Source organism: Bombus vancouverensis, chromosome 5, assembly GCF_051014615.1.
Source record: "Bombus vancouverensis nearcticus chromosome 5, iyBomVanc1_principal, whole genome shotgun sequence".
NCBI lineage: Eukaryota > Metazoa > Arthropoda > Insecta > Hymenoptera > Apidae > Bombus > Bombus vancouverensis.
The window spans coordinates 9,034,153-9,052,516 of record NC_134915.1 but is presented as its reverse complement, the minus strand read 5'-3'; the positions used below and the strand labels follow the sequence as shown (position 1 = coordinate 9,052,516).

At 26.6% G+C, this 18,364-nt stretch overlaps 8 protein-coding genes and 1 non-coding gene across 12 annotated transcripts; 5 read left to right on the top strand and 4 right to left on the bottom strand.

The window, feature by feature from the left end:
- Nucleotides 1–688: 688 nt before the first annotated feature.
- Nucleotides 689–2,185, top strand: eIF4E4 (eukaryotic translation initiation factor 4E4). The gene is made up of 4 exons (XM_033343297.2): nucleotides 689–846; nucleotides 1,245–1,423; nucleotides 1,514–1,831; nucleotides 1,935–2,185. Exons 1-4 carry the CDS (start codon nucleotides 817–819, stop codon nucleotides 2,047–2,049), a joined length of 642 nt encoding a protein of 213 aa, XP_033199188.1. The 5' UTR covers nucleotides 689–816; the 3' UTR covers nucleotides 2,050–2,185.
- Nucleotides 2,186–2,327: 142 nt separating this feature from the next.
- Nucleotides 2,328–4,036, bottom strand: Fadd (fas-associated death domain protein). Its single transcript, XM_033343244.2, has 4 exons — nucleotides 3,359–4,036; nucleotides 3,098–3,253; nucleotides 2,892–3,022; nucleotides 2,328–2,818 (listed from the first exon to the last, which is right to left on the bottom strand). The coding sequence occupies exons 1-4, from the start codon at nucleotides 3,690–3,692 to the stop codon at nucleotides 2,687–2,689; spliced, it is 753 nt and encodes a 250-aa protein (XP_033199135.1). The 5' UTR covers nucleotides 3,693–4,036; the 3' UTR covers nucleotides 2,328–2,686.
- A 294-nt stretch (nucleotides 4,037–4,330) lies between these two features.
- LOC117161474 (RNA-binding protein NOB1) lies at nucleotides 4,331–6,584 on the top strand. Its single transcript, XM_033343041.2, has 6 exons — nucleotides 4,331–4,489; nucleotides 4,671–4,803; nucleotides 4,891–5,102; nucleotides 5,181–5,652; nucleotides 5,714–6,048; nucleotides 6,158–6,584. Exons 1-6 carry the CDS (start codon nucleotides 4,418–4,420, stop codon nucleotides 6,416–6,418), a joined length of 1,485 nt encoding a protein of 494 aa, XP_033198932.1. The 5' UTR covers nucleotides 4,331–4,417; the 3' UTR covers nucleotides 6,419–6,584.
- A 70-nt stretch (nucleotides 6,585–6,654) lies between these two features.
- TRNAM-CAU (transfer RNA methionine (anticodon CAU)) lies at nucleotides 6,655–6,727 on the bottom strand. The gene has a single exon. It is a non-coding gene; the product is annotated as a tRNA-Met (tRNA).
- Nucleotides 6,728–6,894: 167 nt separating this feature from the next.
- LOC117163374 (ribonuclease P protein subunit p40-like) lies at nucleotides 6,895–10,925 on the top strand. 2 transcript variants are annotated; one of them, XM_033345599.2, is made up of 6 exons: nucleotides 6,897–7,568; nucleotides 7,673–7,817; nucleotides 7,960–8,124; nucleotides 10,045–10,170; nucleotides 10,251–10,434; nucleotides 10,506–10,925. In XM_033345599.2, exons 1-6 carry the CDS (start codon nucleotides 7,449–7,451, stop codon nucleotides 10,846–10,848), a joined length of 1,083 nt encoding a protein of 360 aa, XP_033201490.1. In that variant the 5' UTR covers nucleotides 6,897–7,448; the 3' UTR covers nucleotides 10,849–10,925. The 2 variants fall into 2 exon arrangements, with proteins under 2 accessions (XP_076474994.1, XP_033201490.1); XM_076618879.1 differs by lacking the exon at nucleotides 10,045–10,170 and having other exon boundaries at nucleotides 6,895–7,568.
- Nucleotides 8,123–9,997, top strand: LOC117163353 (uncharacterized). Its single transcript, XM_033345560.2, has one exon. It carries the CDS (start codon nucleotides 8,159–8,161, stop codon nucleotides 9,728–9,730), a length of 1,572 nt encoding a protein of 523 aa, XP_033201451.1. The 5' UTR covers nucleotides 8,123–8,158; the 3' UTR covers nucleotides 9,731–9,997.
- A 135-nt stretch (nucleotides 10,926–11,060) lies between the features above and the next one.
- Nucleotides 11,061–15,686, bottom strand: Kap3 (kinesin associated protein 3). Of its 2 annotated transcripts, none has more exons than XM_033345514.2 (17): nucleotides 15,481–15,686; nucleotides 15,206–15,323; nucleotides 14,950–15,115; nucleotides 14,666–14,872; nucleotides 14,449–14,585; nucleotides 14,058–14,385; nucleotides 13,809–13,987; nucleotides 13,470–13,739; nucleotides 13,170–13,388; nucleotides 12,929–13,094; nucleotides 12,721–12,846; nucleotides 12,550–12,654; nucleotides 12,353–12,438; nucleotides 12,082–12,268; nucleotides 11,920–12,010; nucleotides 11,690–11,831; nucleotides 11,061–11,556 (listed from the first exon to the last, which is right to left on the bottom strand). In XM_033345514.2, exons 1-16 carry the CDS (start codon nucleotides 15,504–15,506, stop codon nucleotides 11,693–11,695), a joined length of 2,550 nt encoding a protein of 849 aa, XP_033201405.1. In that variant the 5' UTR covers nucleotides 15,507–15,686; the 3' UTR covers nucleotides 11,061–11,556; nucleotides 11,690–11,692. The 2 variants fall into 2 exon arrangements, with proteins under 2 accessions (XP_033201405.1, XP_033201426.1); XM_033345535.2 differs by having other exon boundaries at nucleotides 12,556–12,654.
- Nucleotides 15,687–15,930: 244 nt separating this feature from the next.
- Nucleotides 15,931–17,375, top strand: LOC117163383 (inosine-uridine preferring nucleoside hydrolase-like). Of its 2 annotated transcripts, XM_076618880.1 has the most exons (5): nucleotides 15,931–16,106; nucleotides 16,190–16,381; nucleotides 16,450–16,741; nucleotides 16,817–16,953; nucleotides 17,028–17,375. In XM_076618880.1, the coding sequence occupies exons 2-5, from the start codon at nucleotides 16,190–16,192 to the stop codon at nucleotides 17,373–17,375; spliced, it is 969 nt and encodes a 322-aa protein (XP_076474995.1). In that variant the 5' UTR covers nucleotides 15,931–16,106. The 2 variants fall into 2 exon arrangements, with proteins under 2 accessions (XP_076474995.1, XP_033201512.1); XM_033345621.2 differs by having other exon boundaries at nucleotides 15,931–16,381.
- A 182-nt stretch (nucleotides 17,376–17,557) lies between these two features.
- Nucleotides 17,558–18,300, bottom strand: LOC117163410 (bublin coiled-coil protein). The gene is made up of 3 exons (XM_033345661.2): nucleotides 18,085–18,300; nucleotides 17,716–17,899; nucleotides 17,558–17,611 (listed from the first exon to the last, which is right to left on the bottom strand). The coding sequence occupies exons 1-2, from the start codon at nucleotides 18,191–18,193 to the stop codon at nucleotides 17,733–17,735; spliced, it is 276 nt and encodes a 91-aa protein (XP_033201552.1). The 5' UTR covers nucleotides 18,194–18,300; the 3' UTR covers nucleotides 17,558–17,611; nucleotides 17,716–17,732.
- Nucleotides 18,301–18,364: the final 64 nt, after the last annotated feature.

Genomic DNA, 18,364 nt, shown 5'->3' with positions numbered 1-18,364 from the left:
ACCCTTATTTCAAATTCTTTATGTTAAATAAATAGAGTAACCAACATTATTTATTATAATTATTACGGTATAATAAATAATCTATTTCTGCTTTTTCTACATATATATAACGTGTTGAATATATATTGAACAAAATTTTGCTTTTGTTCATATTAATTTACTCCGAACTACTGTGTACATATTTTTTATATTGTTTTAGTATAATTTTGTTTAAATATCTATAGTACATATTACAAAATTAGATATAGCTTTTTATAGGTGTATTATATACATAATTTGCTTTACATATAATACTTTATTTAAAATGCCTTTGTAACAAAAATCGCAATGTTATAAATCAATCATAGATTTACTGAAATGTATTTCTGACATACTTTTAGGACATCTGTTAACAGAAGAAAATCTAAAATGTCATAAAAGGAAAAAAACAATTGCATAATTAAGAAAAAAATAGAGAATGAAACAAATGCAATCGATGTCATTATATCAGATAAAATGATACGTTACATTAAAAAAAATTCCCGCGATACTGAAATAATATTGGTTCAACATCAAAACGAGGAAAGTGTTAAAAAAAGATTAGATATAGAATCGTGTTTCTCGATTGTTTTTTTTTTTATAATATTGTAATATAATAGTACTTTATTCTTCACCTAATTACCTTATTTAAATTTTATTGCGGCAGTCCTCCGATGCGCCGATGCAATTTCACGTTTCTATCTTAGGGAAAGAAAATTTCGTGTAAAAAATTTTGCCGACAGATGCCCTTGCTGTTAGTTCACCGAGCGAGCATATTGTGCATGTAGTTTGTGTGACATGGCTACTAGTAATACAGAAGAAATTGAGGTATTTTCCCCAACATTTTTGCAATATTACGTGCATTGTAAAAATAACACGATAATACTTTCGAGTGTATTTACGATTCATACGCTGGGGAAAAAATTGAAATATTTTTTTTATGACAGCGTGGTCACTTCATTGCCTCTTACTCTTACCCCTCCCATCTGCTCCTAAGCATGGTGAAAACTGTCTGTCTAACGAGCTTAAAAAAGACATATTGTATTACTGATATTAAAATCATTTTTAATATTATTTTAATTAATTTCATTCGCACGCTACATGGAATTCAATCCTTAGCATTTTACATTATATAAAATAAAAGAAATCGATACAAAAAGTATTAGGAAGTAAAATTAGCTAGAAAACTAGCTAAATTTGAAATTATGATTTGTAATTATTTGCAGGAAGTCGAGAGGAAGGAACCAGAAGTAGTAAACTTCGATGAATTCCCGCCGGAGGTTTTAATTAAACATCCACTTCAACATACATGGACTCTTTGGTATTATGAACCAGACAGAAATAAATCATGGGAAGAAAGTCAAAGAAAAATTACAAGCTTTGATACAGCTGAAGATTTTTGGAGGTAAATTTGGTATCACAATCCAGTAATACTTGATTATTTATTATTCATATATATATTTTTAAATTAATAATACTTATATTTTAACAACAGTTTATACAATCATATAAAGGCAGCATCAGAATTAAGACAAGGTTGTGACTATAGTATGTTCAAACAAGGAATCAGACCCATGTGGGAAGATGATGCTAATAAATGTGGTGGAAGGTGGCTTATAAATTTGGATAAAAAGCAAAGAAATACAGATCTAGATCACTTTTGGCTAGAAACACTTTTATGTATGATTGGTGAAGCGTTTAATGGATATTCAGATGATATTTGTGGGGCTGTTGTAAACGTAAGGCCAAAAGGAGATAAAATTGGTGTATGGACTGCAAATGCCAATAATGAAGATAGCGTTATAGAAATTGGGTAAATAATATATATTTGTACTGTATATGTATAACATATACCATAATATATATGTAAAAATATTTATTGGTACAAAATCTAATTACTTCATTTCTCTTTACAGACGCAAATTAAGAGAAAGATTAAAAATTGCATCAAAAGTTACTATAGGCTATCAAATACATAAAGATGTTATAGTTAAAGTAGGGAGTCAAACAAAAAATGCCTATGTTGTTTAAGTCCTATTAATATCATGTTATTATCACTATTCATTAAAATTTTCTCAAATAACATTACACATATATTATTAATATGGATATTATGCAAAATTTAAATTCCTAAACCAAATAAATAAAAGAAAAATTTAATGAAGAATGTTTAAAATCTACATTTTTATCATAACTAAATATTTTCTTAGTAAAATCTCTGATCAATAGCTAATAAATATGTATATTGGGATAGATGTATATTATTGATATAAAATTTATATCAGTATAATGTATAATTTAAAAATAGATTATAAAAAATATATGGGCTGCTGTATTTTTAAAATATAGCATACATCAATTACAGTTAATATCCCAACATTTGATTGAATAGTTTTTCTATGTACATCTTCTTCAATGTTACTTATATGAACAACAAAGACTGCTGTAACAAAATTTTTGAAAAAACCTACATACTAGGTTGCCTTTTGTAAGTGGTGATCCAAAATACAGCAACCTATCTCACTTTAAGATAGCATAGTAATATTTAATAATATTCTCTTAATTATTTGAAAAATCATTATGTCCAAGTTTTTCTTACAAATATATCATAAACATAAATTACTTTTTATGCATGTTACTTTTTTTATTTTCAATTTCCTTTAAATTATTAATTATTTGATTCTAATATTAGTTTCTCAACAATTTCCTTCAGATCCCTGCGTCTTGCTTTCTCTAGAGCATGTATTAAATTTATTTTCCAATTGTTGTTACTATACTGAGTCATATATAATTTCAAAGCCTAAAAATTATTTATGTTACTTTTATGTAAAGAATTTTATGTGAAATAAATCCATATTATAATTATACTTTACTTTGTAACTCTGTTCTTTCAAGTGAAAAGGATGTTCGTGTTGAATTATATCAATTTGGTATTCAGGAACTTGTAAATATCTGAGGGTATCTCTCCAAGAGCGACCAATTCTTTCACTTATGCGTGATAATACTTAAAAAATATTTTTCACATTAATTTTATGGATAAATAAAAATATATGTATTGAGAAAAATAAATTATTCTTACTCATTTGTTGTAACATAGCTTCCTGTGTAGGATGACTGCTTTCAAGATCTTTATACTGTAATGTTGATTGATTTTCCACATCATCAAATACTTTTATTTGTGATGATCTGTTTTCAGTTACATATGATATTTTACATTTATCTTCATCTTTATTCTCTGTTATGTATTGCAAGTTATTTAGCATAATTAAAAGTGTATTATACCCAGACAAAAATGCAGAAACTGGACTAAAACAGATTATAAATGTTAAAACTAACTTACCATTTGATTCCTGATACATATTACGTGATAAAGGATATTGCGTGTTTTGAATATAAATTTGATAATTCTTTAATTTGCTTTGTATTTGAAAATCATTTAAAAAATTATTTGATATATATAGTAGTGGTTCCACATTATAATAACTTAGAACATCACGTTTTTCCAATGTGTCCAATAATGTTGATAAATCTTTAATCTGACTCAGTTTGCGGTTTGAATCTACAGATTGCTTATAGTATTCCTTAAGTATATTTAATGCAATTTTATTAACATAACCTTCAGCAGCTGATAAGAATTCTTTACGTAGACTTATGTACTCTTGTTCCATTTTCATACTGGTTAGAGGAATCCCCTTTGTCAATTGAAAAACTTTTTGGTCACTGCTTAATGTTTTTCTCAACAATTTAGAAGTATCAAATGATCATCTCAACATTTTTATATAATTTCACATTCCTTTAATGAATATTTCTTTATATAGTTTCGTTAATTTAAGTATAACAAATTTTGTAGTAATATTAGGGAATATAACAATAAATATAGATTTTATTCAGTATGTAGTTGGTAAGTAGTATAACTGTTATTTTAAAGTTTTATATAAAATTTAATGTTTAAATATTCAAAGAAGAACAATTGTTAACATTGTTTAAGAACAATTGTAAACATTTAAAATGGATGACAACAAAATATCTGATAATATACTTTGTTTATCTTTAATCATATGATTAAGCAATCAGGCACTACTAACATGGTTTTAGGGATTGTTTACATGAAAAAATATGCTATATTTGTTTGATATTTAAACAAATAGTATTCTTTTCTACAATTTTTTAGCAAACGATCTTCTTTTCCACATTTGCTAATTATGATTTATAAATAAATAAAATTAATTCATATAGTTTAGAATATAACTATGTATAATAATATAGTGTACTCGTATGCTCAACATACACCCATATATAGTATTCATAGAAACGTGCACTAACCTTAATAAGTGCTAAACTTCTATAAAACACGTGGATATATACTTATGAAAGATTTATATTATAAAAATTGTTAAATATGAATGCAACACAGAAAGTGCAATACTTAGTTGTTGATACAAGTGCTTTTATCCGAAATGCATCCTTACAGGTGAAGTTTTTCTTATATCAGTGTAATGTCTTGATATGATTTACTTATTTTTTAAATATAATTTCATTAGTAACATTTATATTAATTATATGTTAATTATATTTGTCAATATTGATTTTATATAATCTTTCAATATTATACGAATATTAATAATATAATAATAAAGATATATGAATTTCAGGATGTTGGTGTAAATATAATAACAGAGCAAGATGTAGTAAATGAAGTTACAAATAAAAGACAATTAAGAAGACTTGTCGTCTTACCATATGATTTAAAAATACAAAATGCATATTCTGAAAACATTAAATTTGGTAAAAAGATTTAATTTTTGTCCAGTAATGTCTTAACACATTAAATTGTAAATTCAATGTATACTAATTTTTATTTCATATTTATAGTGACAGAATTTGCTAAAAAGACTGGTGATTACACTAGTTTATCAGCTACTGATATAAAAGTAATTGCATTAACATATCAGCTGGAAAAAGAAAAAATAGGAACTGATCATTTAAGAAGTAAACCAACGGTAGCACAGACTCTAGATTCCAATGTTGAGAAAACTGAAGATCTTCGTACACCCTTAGCTGGCTTTTATATACCAGAGAAAAATGTAAATGTTTTTTCATTTAAATTAATGTAGTAATTTATTAAATGATTAATATAATAATTACATACTTTTAATATACAGAAAGATGTTGTTGAAGATAATACAAAAGAATATAATGATGAGGAGTCAAAACAAGAAAAATGTATAGTAAATAATAAGAAGAATGAGATAGAAACAAATATGGAAAATAGCATAAAGAATATGAGTTATGAAAGAACAGAAGAAGAATCGGAATCAGACTATAAGGAATATAATGCTAGTGAATCCAATTATGAAACAGCAGATTCTGAAGTAGATCAAGACAGAAAAAAAGATTTATCTACAATATTTTCAAAATTAACTTGTGACTCAACAAGTTTTATAGTTCAAGATAGAAATAATATTGAACATAATATTGATAATATTCTTGTTCCAATTAAGGAAAACTATGATGATACAGATCAGCATAGTGAATATGAAGATGGCAAAAGTGATGATAACAATGATAATAATTATGAATATGATGATGAAGGTGGCAATGATAATGATGATGATAGCGGTTGGATTACACCTGGTAAGATTTTTCAATATTTCATATAACTATCTGTATGAATAAAAAGTGTCCTTTATTTCAGGAAACATTCGTAATATAAAGAAAGAATTTGATTCAGACTTTCTTGAACAAAAATCTGTAACTGTTGCATGTTTAACAATGGACTTTGCTATGCAAAATGTTTTAAAACAAATAGGATTAAATGTGATTTCATTAGATGGAAGAGTAATTAAACAAATGCGGACGTACATTTTTAGATGTTACGCGTGTTATAAAACTACTAGTATTATGACAAAAGTTTTCTGTCCTAGTTGTGGTAATAAGACATTGAAAAGAGTTGCAGTTACATTAAATGATGAAGGAAAACCAAAAGTTCATATCAATTTCCGGAAGCCAATTTCAAAAAAAGGAAAAAGAGTATGAATTTCATATTTTTTTATTGTTGTTAATACATATGCTAATATTAACATTCTTAGAATAATAATAGTAATAATAATAATAATGTAAACGTTTTATGAATTTTCAGTTTTCTTTGCCGCTCCCGAAAGGTGGAAAACATGCAAACAATCCTATTCTTTGTGAAGATCAACCATTACCTCATCAAAGACCATCAAGACTAGCACGTACAAAAAATAATCCTTTAGAAGATGATTGTATAGCTGAATATTCTCCGTTTATTATGCGCGACGTACATTCTAAATCGGCTATGTTGGGCATAGGAATGAAAGGTCCTGTCAAATATTGGATGCAAAAAAATCCGAATGAAGTCAGAAGAAGAAAAAAATAATCATTATATTTTTATCTTTGTATTTATACATTTTTAAAATTACATTATAGAAAAAAAACCTTTTTGAATATATAAATTAATTTACCTATAATTTTTATTCTAATATTATAGAAATACTTTAAATAAATAAATAAATGAATAAGTTATGAACTACAATTAATAAGAATTAAGTACTTTCAAAAATTATTTCAATTTTACTCAAAATATTTACTATTCGTACAAATATGGAAAAAAATTGCCCCGGGTGAGGATCGAACTCACGACCTTAAGATTATGAGACTTACGCGCTGCCTACTGCGCTACCGAGGCACATATTTAACTTTCTTATAATAATACAAAAGGAGAAGTAAATATTAAACAAAATATAAACATAAAGTAAAAACACGTATACTCATTTTAAAAGATAGCAATGCATGATGGCTGCTTATATAGTATTTGCGCATAAACATTCTAATAGTAAGAATCTAAATTTGACTCTTTAACCCGTTGAATGTCACGGGGGTCACTGGTGACCCCCGCGCCAATATTTGTAGAAATACATAATTTGAACAAATGTCAATAGTTATACATTTTTTATTGTTACCACTGTTACTACAATGGTGCGACGAAATTAATGCAGTATAAAACATATAAAAATAGTTTTCTTTATACATGAAATATAGTTCCATTATATGCGCCCCCACCAGTGGCTGTTGAACATGGGAAAAGCCCTCTTTTTCTGTGTTTTACCTTAATGAATAATAACCCTAAGGAACGTTTCGACTTTAAAGGTGTTTGATGATAATTAAGGGCCTTGACTGTAAAGCAACAAATGCTAAATCTTGTAACGGTTCTTCAGAATTATTACGGGTCCGAATAATACTCATGGTTATAAGATGGCAACCATCTTGACCGAAAGATGGATTATAATTTACGGTAGGCACCGGAACGTAGCAACGTGGAACAATTATTTAGTAACGCGAAGAAACAGTATGAGATAATTGATAATCGCAAAAAATAAGTGAAGCGTGCCATTCAACGTGCATTAAAAATGCTTAGTCCAGAAGTATGGAACTTTAAACCACCTCAACATCATTTTTCTACCGAAAAAAGAAATTACAAGAAAACTGATGTGCCAGATGTAGTCAAATTACATTATTTTAATCATTCTGTATGTAAAAAATGAATTGTAATCAATATTAATTTCAAATTTCATAAAAATGATGCTTTAAGAAATCTTTACATAATTCGCAATTACTGTTGGATTTTTGCCAGATATCTTTAATACTTCCTGATGCAGCTAGAATTCCGGATGAATTGCGAACTTGTCTTTCGGAAGACAGCGATTATTATCGAGTTAATGGGCTGAATGTATTTGAATTAATAAACAAAGAATTCATCGAAGCATTCGTTAAGAAAGGTAATCAATTAAATAATTTCCATTAACGTTTTTCAATGTTTGTCAATTGATCTTTATATTTTGTACAAAAATTTTATTGAAAATATAATTGAAATAATAAAATGTTTTATTATATTTCATATATTCTTATAAATGCTTCCAGGAGAGTTGACACTTTTAACAATAGGAAATAGAATAGATGTAGACAATTCAGTTGCTGTTACACCAACTGGGCATTTAATATTATCTTTATTAACAGAAGATTTTCAGAAGCTTGGTTTAGAAGGCAAAGCTTCCTTCTTTGATCGTAAAGTGCAGACACGTTATGGTAAGTTCTAGGAAGGAAAATAATAGAATTTAAAATGCCAAGAAAGCACCAGGTACATAAGCTAGTAGATCTAGCACTATACTCTATTGGAGAATTTGTAACTGTTTTTGGTAGATACTTGACAAAACATATTTGTGTGATTTCTAAAACAAATCCAGAATATGGATATGCTAAGTTACATTCAATGTTGAAATTTATGAAACATTTACTAAGTTACAATGTACCTAGACATCTATATGATAAAATGTCTAGAACAGTATTAGCTGCAATTGTTAATCTAGTCAAAGAAACTAGGGGTTCATATAATGAATATGCTTTAACTGCAACTTTTTTGTCAGAAATAACAGTTGCTCTTCATTTAACAGAAGTGGTTGTAGATACACATTTAAAAAGAATTGAATTTTCTGCTTGGCCTAAAATTATGCGTCATATTCTTTATAATAAATTGCCTGATATGGTTGGACTTGAAGTTTTGGATTTAGGCTCAGGATCAGCTGGTTGGAGAACATCTGATATTGAAAAAGTTATTATTAGTGGCGTAACTGCTATGCCAAATTTAGTATGTTTTATTTTATGCTTTGATTGCACAGATAGTATTATAGCAGCTCTATCTCAAAACTGTAAAAAGCTGCAGCAATTAGATGTAACTGCATCTAGATCTGTAACAGATCGGAGTGTTGGTCCTTTACTATCATGCAAATATTTAAAAAAAATTAAATTATGTAAAACTTCTGTGACTGTACCTGGTTATGCAACTCTCTTTCTAGAACACTTAAATATAGAAGATATTGGTAGATGTGATGAATTTGGATATGTTTTAGAGCATATTCATCAGAAAGATATTAACAATACAAATTCTTTTCATATAAAAACATTTGAGAGCCGAAATTTCAATGTGGAACATTTATATCTTTTAATTGATATGTGCCCATATATTACAAGTCTTTGTATATTACGTGATGAAAAAATTATGGATCTTACAATTTTAGCTGCACTTAATTATTTAACAGAATTAAAACTTCTATCTTGTGATTTTTATGCCCATGGAATAAAAACACTATTAGAAATAAAAGGTTGCACAATTACAAATTTACATTTGGAACATGTAGATGGAATTGACTTAAATGCACTTATATCTATAAGTCAATATTGCCCAAATATAAACAGTCTAGTTTTTTACAACTGTGAATTCTTAGAACAAGCACCAACTTATCCAAGAAAGTTTGCAATCCCGCCATTTCAGTATTTAGAAAGAATCAAATGTGTAGTAGAATGTGCAAACATGCATCTAGAGTTTTTACTCTCTCATTGTAAAAATATTAAATTTATTCAATTGGGTTCATCAACTGGTATTGGAGATGAAACAATAAGAAGAATATTTTCAGAAAATCCAATGCATAAATTAGAAGAGCTCAAAATATTGTATAGTCATGATTTATCAATGAAAACTATACAATTATTAATGCATTCTTGTAATAATTTATATCGTCTATCAGAATTAGAAAATTGGCAAGGAATATCTCCCACAGAATTAGATATGTTTAGAGAAGAGTTAAAAAATACTAATATTAATTTGGACACAAGTCCAAGCTTATCTTTTGCATAATACAATGTTAAACTTAACTAGATATTTATAAATGACTCAAGAAAAAAAATATATATATTATGTAACTGAATGAAACAAAGTTATATATAATAATGAAAATAATATATGACTATTTGTATACAATATTTAAAAGTATAAAAAATCATAAAAAAATAAAAGTATCTATATATGTAAATTTCTTTTGTTTTTAGTAAAATACAAATAGCGTTTAAAGCTTCTAAGAGTTTACTAATTTAGATTATGTTTTTGAGTCATTAACATGCATTGTACATATATTTTTTTATTTTTTTTTTATCGGTAACGTGAATCAAAAGTTGTAACTATTGATTTAAAGTCTGAAAATTTTACACCTGGTAAGAAGAATTATGAACATGTTCAAACATCACTACAGGAGCGTCTTAATACAAAATTTGATGTTATTGTGTCATGGAATCCACCAGGTAGATCTTTTATTATCTTTAAATTTTACATATTTTTATGATACATTTTTATTCTATTTATTTTATTTTTATATTTTCAGATGAAAATTTGTGCCCTTCATCTGTGGCAGCATGGTTCCATAAACGCAAATACAGTGTATCTCTTTGTCGGCAAACGTTTTTACAAAGAATTGAATATTCTTTACCAATACCGATAATTTCGAATGAATTTGATAATGACAAATTTTTTGAATGGCTTGGAATTTTTAGTATCTGTGGTAACTTGTATGTATAATAAGTTTTAAACAAATGTTCAAACGGATTTAATTTTTAGAATAATAAATTAATTTTTTCAGAGGGAGTAATATAGAGAATGATTATGTAAACACATATAAATATCCATTGTCAGTTATAAATGTTGGTCAAGTATGGTATTTACAATGGACTGGCTTCTTCACAACAAAACAAATTAAAACTTTCTACAGTATTGTGGAAGAATATGTATCAATGAAAAACAGTTTACCTTGGGTTGCTTTACATGTCCAAGGATTTTTAGATAGCCCTGTTAGTTGGGATTTAAAAGAGCATACATTTTATACAGATGGTGACAATAGCTACACTATTGTATTTAGGCCAGGCGCTCATTCTATTATACGCAAAAGTTTAAGCTCAAATAATAAACCAAGGATCTTTCAATAATTGTAAATTTTATTATAATTGATGACAAGTATTTCTTTGTAAGAAGAAGAATTAAAATATATTATTGGTAATCCATACTTCCACTTATTATGATACATAGAATAATAAATGTTTGGGAGTAAGACTACTTTTTAACACATATAACACTGTTTTACATCAATATCTAAATTCTCAATATTTAAAATAAAGGAATAGTTAAGTAAAGAATACAATTTTATATACTGTCTTGATATAAAATAGATTTTTATAAATTATTAACTCGGACTATGGGGTTTTACAATTTTTTGTTTTTTTTGCTGCTGCCTATCAATTTTTTGCTATTAAATGTTATGCAACAGAAGCATATGTGTAGTACCGTATTATTACTAAAACTATTTTTTCATTTGTAGCATAATAGCATTATAATATTGCACATGCTAAAATATATAGTGAACAAAATTATCACATTAATTGTATCAATTATTTTATAAAGATACAAAGCTATAAATCAGTCTGAACTAAATATTTTCATTCATAAATTATATTAATTTATAAAAAATAAAATTTTTTAAAAATAAAATATTACATTATGAGATCAAAATAATTTATCACGTACACAGTTTTTAAAGCTTTTTAAGATTTGTCCATGAATAAATACGTATATAATAAACTATTTAAAAGTTGCTACAGATGTTAATTTTGTTGCTTCAATGGTGCACAGTGCATCACCTAAAATGAGAAGAGTTAATTATGCCTTAATTATCATAATAATTAAAATTAGTTCCATTAAATTCATTAAAATGTACGTAATCAAACAAAGTAACTATTACATTATTAACGTATAATTTTATATAATATTGACCTTCTATATTAGTACATGTGAACCGTCTGATTCAGGAAATTTGACTTTAGAATTGTAATAAAGATCGTCCATACCAGAACTAACGGACATACGAGACTTAGAACGTGCCATAAGTTCACCTAGTTCATCAAAATCTTTATACCTAAAATATGAATATTAAAAAAGTATGTGATGTTATTATACTTAATAATTTTGGATTTTCAATGGATTTATACATATATGTAGCTTACCTACTAACTGGACGACTTTGATTTTCAGATGACTCTGATGAATTTTTCATAATTGAAAATCGATCATCTGTATTAAATGATGCTACATTACCTGTTAAATGTATAACATTGATTCAATAACACAACATTTATTTCATCAAATAAAATATAAAAATCATTTACCCGATGGAAAGAGCATTGTATGCTTTAAGAGATCACCATTCATAAATGGAGAAAGACTGTCATCTTCTTCTGGTAATAAGTGATTGCTACTATCATTTGTTATAGATTCTACCATTTCCAACCATTGTTGATTATGTGATCTGAACTTTTCTACTGTTATGCGAGCTGCCCAATTTTTATCACACATCTAAAAGTTCATGATACAAATTTATTTATTGTTCTAAAATAATATTACTCAGTATATGTAAAATTATTTTACAAATCTACTTACCGCAATAACATCTAAACACGCATCACATACTTTCCTAATTGCTGGATTTTTATCATGCATAAGATCTATTAAATACCCAGGTGCTTCTGCAAGTAACAAAAATATTTCAGCAATAAGAAACATGTCAAATTTTCTATTTTTATATAGGTTTTACCAATGCTATGTTTTGATAACAAAGCAGGAATTTTGATTATTACCATTACCAGTCTCGCGTATTAAATAATCCCTTGTCGAATCATGTTTAGATATTTGATAAAAAACATAAATTATTTGTAAAACCATTTCATCATCCTCTTGTTTTGCTAAAATAAAATTATTTTTATTAAAATAATATTATTGTTTATACATATTTGTAATAATATACAAACCTTTAAGAAGCTCAATAAGAGATAGCAATATATCGGCTTTGCACAGTAAACGTGCACAATCTTCGTCAAATGCAGCAGTACCCAAAAATATTACAATTTCAAGTACTAAATCGTCTGGAGCTTTACCTGGATAAAACCAAATGCGTATAAATGAAATATAAAATATTTAAAAATAAGGTGTTTATATAATTTGATATGAATGTTGAACCTGGAACAAGATTATTGCGTATCCATGGTATCAAATCACATCGATGAAGTATTTGCGAATAATCCAAATCAGGTAGTTCTAAATTTCCTAATACACCTATAACTTCAAGCACAAAATCTTGAGAATCTGATTGATTTAAGGCCATAGCAAAATCACCCACAAATTCCTAGCAGTAATTAAAGGTAATTTTTAAATATTTTTATTAAAAACAATTGTTTCATACAATAATTTAATTACTTACAACAAAGTTCTCTTTTGTTGAATCATGTTGAGAAATATTTCGAATCATTTTCATTATTAAAGGATCTTGAGTCCGAAATGCTTTTTTTATGAGACCTTGTAAACGATTGTTTTCTACCATAAGTTGCGCGTTTTTGCCGTTAATTGCTAGATTTATACCAAGTGCTATTAATTCTAGCTTTGGTTGATCATCTTCAGAATTTAGGATCATATTTGTGATCTTAAAAACGTTTAAATATAATATATTTTATATGAATCATAAACGTTATTTATAGTTATACTAAAATACTTTATTACTTACCATTTGGATACATTCAGTATTTGTAAACATAGCTTTTACTTTATCATCCATACTGGCATGATATAATAAACCCAAAATTGTCGTTTTATTTTTAATGTCACTTTGACCAAGTAGTTTAATTAACTTTGGTAATATACCCACTCTTATCATTTTTGCTCTGAGTTTTGCATCAAAGGAAAGATTGAATAGTAATTTTAAAGTACTTAAAACAAGATCTGCATTATTGCTCTGAAGAAGTCTTGGAATCTTTTCGATAATATTTTTCTCTGCCTAAAAAAAATAGTTATAAATAAATAAATATATACCACTACTATGTGAATCTCCAATTTAAAATGTTACCATAAGATCCTTATTCTCGCGAAATATAGATAACTTTTTTAGAAATGCTATAACAAGTATTAACAGATCTATATTTGTCCTATCTAATGTTTTGATGAGCATACCAATTACATTCTTTTTGCGCATTTTTCTTTCAACTTCCATATTTTCAGCAATATTTAATAACAAATAAAATGCAACTGTAAAATAGGTATATATGTAATATTTAAAGAGTATTAATATTAACAAAATATGAAATTATGTACCAACCTCGTAATAGTTGTTCCTGCTTTTTTATTAAATTTTTGAATTTTTTACGACTTTTCTCAAGTTCTTCTTTTAATTTCTTTATATCATTTTCAGTTACAGTAACAGTTACTTCATTAGATCGTTTTTTAATTTCATAATCTAAAGGACCATCTGTATTCCAAATATCATCAACGACTTTTGTTTTCTTGTCGCAATTATCATTTCCAGTTGAAAAAAATGTCAATCCTGTAGTATTTTCGAAATGTCGCCTACGTTTTTCCATATCCTCTTTCCATTGATCAAATCGACGTAATTCAAAGTCAATTATATCCATACACAATGATCCAATCTAAATAAATTCTTAAATATATTCTTATCTTTTCCCATTCTACTTTATTCTTACAGTACTTACCCTGTATTCAAGAACAATATTATGAAATTGACTATATGTTGAAAAACAGAAGAAAATGTATACAATATTTGTAGATAATTCTATGCTCCTTCTCCAATCTTCTCTTAGAACTCTAGCTAAAGCACTTAACAAAGATTCTATAAAAATTGATATTAATTATTTGTAATCAGAACAGCAGATGAATGTAAGTTAATAACTATTATATAATATTTAATACCATTTTTTGTTAATTCATGAAGATTATCAGGTACTCTTGCTAACTGTAGAATTAGTGATGAACCTTTGATTTTTCCTGGTATTTCTTCATATAATAATTCAATATAATTATCAACATTGCTAATGATTGCTCGTTCTGTTTCACCATTATCTGTAGATACTGAATTTGATGATGTTGGTCTTGATAGTTGAGAATTATTATCACTGTCTACCATAAAATAAATATATAATAAAAGAAATGGGAAATATCATTAAAAACAATTTCTTATGCATATGCAAACTTACTTATAGTATCATTTGTTTTACGATTTTGAAGATAGTAAATTAATTGTTCTACTTCATGAAGCTTCGATTCATGTATCAAAGAACATTTTTCAATTACTTCTTTAGCTAAAAGTGATACATTTGTGTCTGAATTTAAACTTTTTAGTCGAATTATTTTTTGACATTCCTGTAAATGTATTGTATTTTATAATCACATAATCATTCCAATCTTCCCAATCTTTCCAATCAAAATAGAAATAAATTATTTAAAACTTACTTTACGATCTCCTAACATAGGATCTCCTAATTCACCCAAGATTAATGCTTCAACATCATAATTTACTACTAAAGCTCTCTCTGTTGGATGCACATCTAAAGTGCCAGATCTCACTTTTCTAAATTTGGAAAATGCATATAATATAGTTACAAACTATGTATTAATTCAAAGAGATATAAAATATTAAATATAAAATCTAAATGTATATTTCTCAAATTCATGTAACAACTATATAATGTATAATTCATAGTATATTGATGTGATAAAATACTTACCGTTTTAGAAACTTTGCCTCATCCATTTTAATATTTTATTTGCAATTTAAAACATGAGAATATGGTATATATTATGATATTATTTCGTCAATTCTTTCGTAATTACTTCATTTTGATGGAAAAAATCAAGATTATAACTACCGTTTATAATTCGTTTAGGTCCTTTCGTCGCCCTGTTATTCCAATATCTTTTTGGTTCAAAATTACGCCATCTACTATAGCCTAATGTACTATCTTCGAAATTCAAACTATGATTAGCAGTAGATAAGGTAATAATAATTTAGGAAAATATAAGAATTATTGTTAATATTTTATTAATACAATTTAGTCGATATAGTGTACAATTTAAAAAACTATATAATGGCTAAAATCGATTTTGTCTGCACTTATATTTTAAATTCACCTACCTATATAGTACCTTATATGTGATATGTATATATAACTATATATGTGTATACATAAACCTATAAATACATACATCTGGAGTTAAACTAAATCAAATCTTAAAGTGTGCTTAATGAGATTAAAATTAATGTTTGTTACAAACACCTACAATAAGAAATTAAAATATTTAACACCTGTACATAATAATTCAATTTAATATACATTTATTTACATTATAACAAGTAAAATATCTGTAAACTATAAAGTAGTAAACTAATAAGTTCTTTATATTATAAAATAAAAAGTAAAATATTTTTCAATTAAGATGGCAGAAACCAAAGTTATCATTGATTGTGATGCTGGTATAGATGATGCACTAGCATTAATAATATTAATTGCTGCTCATAAACAAAAGAAAATTCAGATTGAAGCGATTACTTGTGTCAATGGCAATACAACTGTAGACAATGTGGTAAAAAATGTATTTAGAACTTTAGATGTTTGTAAGGCAACAGATGTAAGTTCTAGTTTTTTTACATATTCTGTGTTTTTAACAAATGTATGTTAAATACTTTATTATTTTAGATACCAGTTTATCAAGGAGCATACGCACCTTTAGTTTGCATTAAAAATGCAGTTCAGGATCATTATCATGGCATTGATGGATTTGGAGATGTATATAATACCCAGATAGATACAAGTAAATTAGAACACGAACATGCTGCATATGCATTGAATAAGATTGTATCAAAACATCCCAATGAAGTGAATGTCTTATGTATAGGACCATTAACAAACATAGCATTAGCTATAAAAATGTACCCCCAATTTGTGGACCATGTGAAAGAATTTTACATTATGGGAGGAAATGCAACAGGTGATATTTATTCTCTTTATTTATTTTTATTAATCATGTTTTCGTACTTTTATTCACCTTCATTATATACATTAGCACAAGGAAATATTACACCTCAAGCAGAATTTAATTTTTACATGGATCCAGAAAGTGTACATATAGTATTTAATAATAATAAAAATCCTTTGAGGCTGTTACCATGGGAAACATGTTTAAAATCTTGTATTTCACATGTGTGTATATTGATTTAAGTACTGTGTAAACTACTATCTAATAGACATCAATAACTTAATTTAATACTTTTTAGGAATGGCGGAGAGACGTATTAGGTAAAATGGATAAACCTTGCATTCAGCTTATGAATGATATTGAATATGCATATCAAAAGACAAGAAAAAGACGATTTCCTAATTATATTACATGTGATGCAATTTTAGCTGCAATATTATTAAAGCCAGAAATTGCTCAAAATGTAGTGCCATATCATGCTGATATTGAATTAAATGGTACTAGAACACGAGGTCAGGTTGTACTTGATCATTTATTGTTAAATGAACCTAATGTACTCCTAATTCAAGATTTTGATTCAGAAAGTTTTAAAAAACTTTTAATATTTTCTGTAGATAACTTAGATTATAATATGACAAATATATAATAAAGTTAAACTACAATATGTACATGAATAATATTTTGCGCATATATATATATTTTTATATTTGGTTTATTATTATATAGAAACACAAGAATGATTTTATATATTACTCAAATTCTAACAGGAATGTTCCCAATTTTTAAATATTTAGACAATGCCACATTGTACTATAAAACAGTAAAAAATATAATGTCATACTGTTTTATTATTCAATATATGTATTTACAATATATTATCATCTGGAACAGTAAAAAGGTTAATTTATTGTAATGTAAAACATTGTAAAAATTTGAAATATATTATTAATGGAGTATAAATATGTATTTTCGGGGTATAATTATACCTATTTCAAACAAAATATTATAAATCCGATTTCACGGAATTCTGGAATTCTTGAAATTGTTTTCTTGCTTCTCGATTTGATTGTAATAACTGAATCAATTCTGCACGAATATCGTCATTTTTTTGTTCGAGGTTATCCAAAACTGAATTAAGCTGATCTAATTGAGCATTTATAGCTTCAAATTCTAAAATCAGAAAATTTGAATACATATGTTTTATTCAATAAAACTATACATTCTATACGTAGAATTTTATTAAAAATATAATATGTAAATATGTATATGCAAAGAAACTATATATACCAAATACTAGACAAACTAAGAAAACAGTTTATCTATCTTGTATATTTTTATATAAAATTATTATTTACCAGCATCATTACAATTTTCTTCATCTTCTTCATTTTCCCATCCGTTTTTATCGTCTCCTTGATTTTCCTTTGGCCGCACTGCGTTCTGAACCATATTTTCATCTGCCATTACCTTTATCTACCATTATCGTTCGATGTGATATACATATAAATAAAATTTTGATTATATACATAATAGTACATAAATGTTAAAATTAGCAGAGTTGCAATTTGAAGTGAATAATTTTGCCTTTTATAACTGCTACTGTATGAATACAAATTATATAATTATAAGATCAGG

Coding starts and splice junctions, on each gene's coding strand:
- eIF4E4 (XM_033343297.2), top strand. CDS start 817: ATGGCTACTAGTAATACAGAAGAAATTGAG. Junction 847..1,244: donor GTAATACAGAAGAAATTGAG/GTATTTTCCCCA, acceptor AATTATTTGCAG/GAAGTCGAGAGGAAGGAACC. Junction 1,832..1,934: donor GATAGCGTTATAGAAATTGG/GTAAATAATATA, acceptor TTCTCTTTACAG/ACGCAAATTAAGAGAAAGAT.
- Kap3 (XM_033345514.2), bottom strand. CDS start 15,506: ATGGATGAGGCAAAGTTTCTAAAACG. Junction 13,389..13,469: donor ATACTGAATGTATCCAAATG/GTAAGTAATAAA, acceptor AACGTTTTTAAG/ATCACAAATATGATCCTAAA. Junction 12,011..12,081: donor TACAATGCTCTTTCCATCGG/GTAAATGATTTT, acceptor TACATTTAACAG/GTAATGTAGCATCATTTAAT.
- LOC117163353 (XM_033345560.2), top strand. CDS start 8,159: ATGCCAAGAAAGCACCAGGTACATAAGCTAGTAGATCTAGCACTATAC.
- LOC117163374 (XM_033345599.2), top strand. CDS start 7,449: ATGCTTAGTCCAGAAGTATGGAACTTTAAACCACCTCAACATCATTTT. Junction 7,818..7,959: donor CGAAGCATTCGTTAAGAAAG/GTAATCAATTAA, acceptor AAATGCTTCCAG/GAGAGTTGACACTTTTAACA. Junction 10,171..10,250: donor TGTGTCATGGAATCCACCAG/GTAGATCTTTTA, acceptor TTATATTTTCAG/ATGAAAATTTGTGCCCTTCA.
- Fadd (XM_033343244.2), bottom strand. CDS start 3,692: ATGAAAATGGAACAAGAGTACATAAGTCTACGTAAAGAATTCTTATCA. Junction 3,254..3,358: donor TATGTATCAGGAATCAAATG/GTAAGTTAGTTT, acceptor AATACATAACAG/AGAATAAAGATGAAGATAAA. Junction 3,023..3,097: donor AGCTATGTTACAACAAATGA/GTAAGAATAATT, acceptor ATATTTTTTAAG/TATTATCACGCATAAGTGAA.
- LOC117163410 (XM_033345661.2), bottom strand. CDS start 18,193: ATGGCAGATGAAAATATGGTTCAGAACGCAGTGCGGCCAAAGGAAAAT. Junction 17,900..18,084: donor AGAAAATTGTAATGATGCTG/GTAAATAATAAT, acceptor TTCTGATTTTAG/AATTTGAAGCTATAAATGCT.
- LOC117163383 (XM_076618880.1), top strand. CDS start 16,190: ATGGCAGAAACCAAAGTTATCATTGATTGTGATGCTGGTATAGATGAT. Junction 16,742..16,816: donor TATGGGAGGAAATGCAACAG/GTGATATTTATT, acceptor TATATACATTAG/CACAAGGAAATATTACACCT. Junction 16,954..17,027: donor TAAAATCTTGTATTTCACAT/GTGTGTATATTG, acceptor AATACTTTTTAG/GAATGGCGGAGAGACGTATT.
- LOC117161474 (XM_033343041.2), top strand. CDS start 4,418: ATGAATGCAACACAGAAAGTGCAATACTTAGTTGTTGATACAAGTGCT. Junction 5,103..5,180: donor TTTATATACCAGAGAAAAAT/GTAAATGTTTTT, acceptor TTTAATATACAG/AAAGATGTTGTTGAAGATAA. Junction 6,049..6,157: donor TTTCAAAAAAAGGAAAAAGA/GTATGAATTTCA, acceptor ATGAATTTTCAG/TTTTCTTTGCCGCTCCCGAA.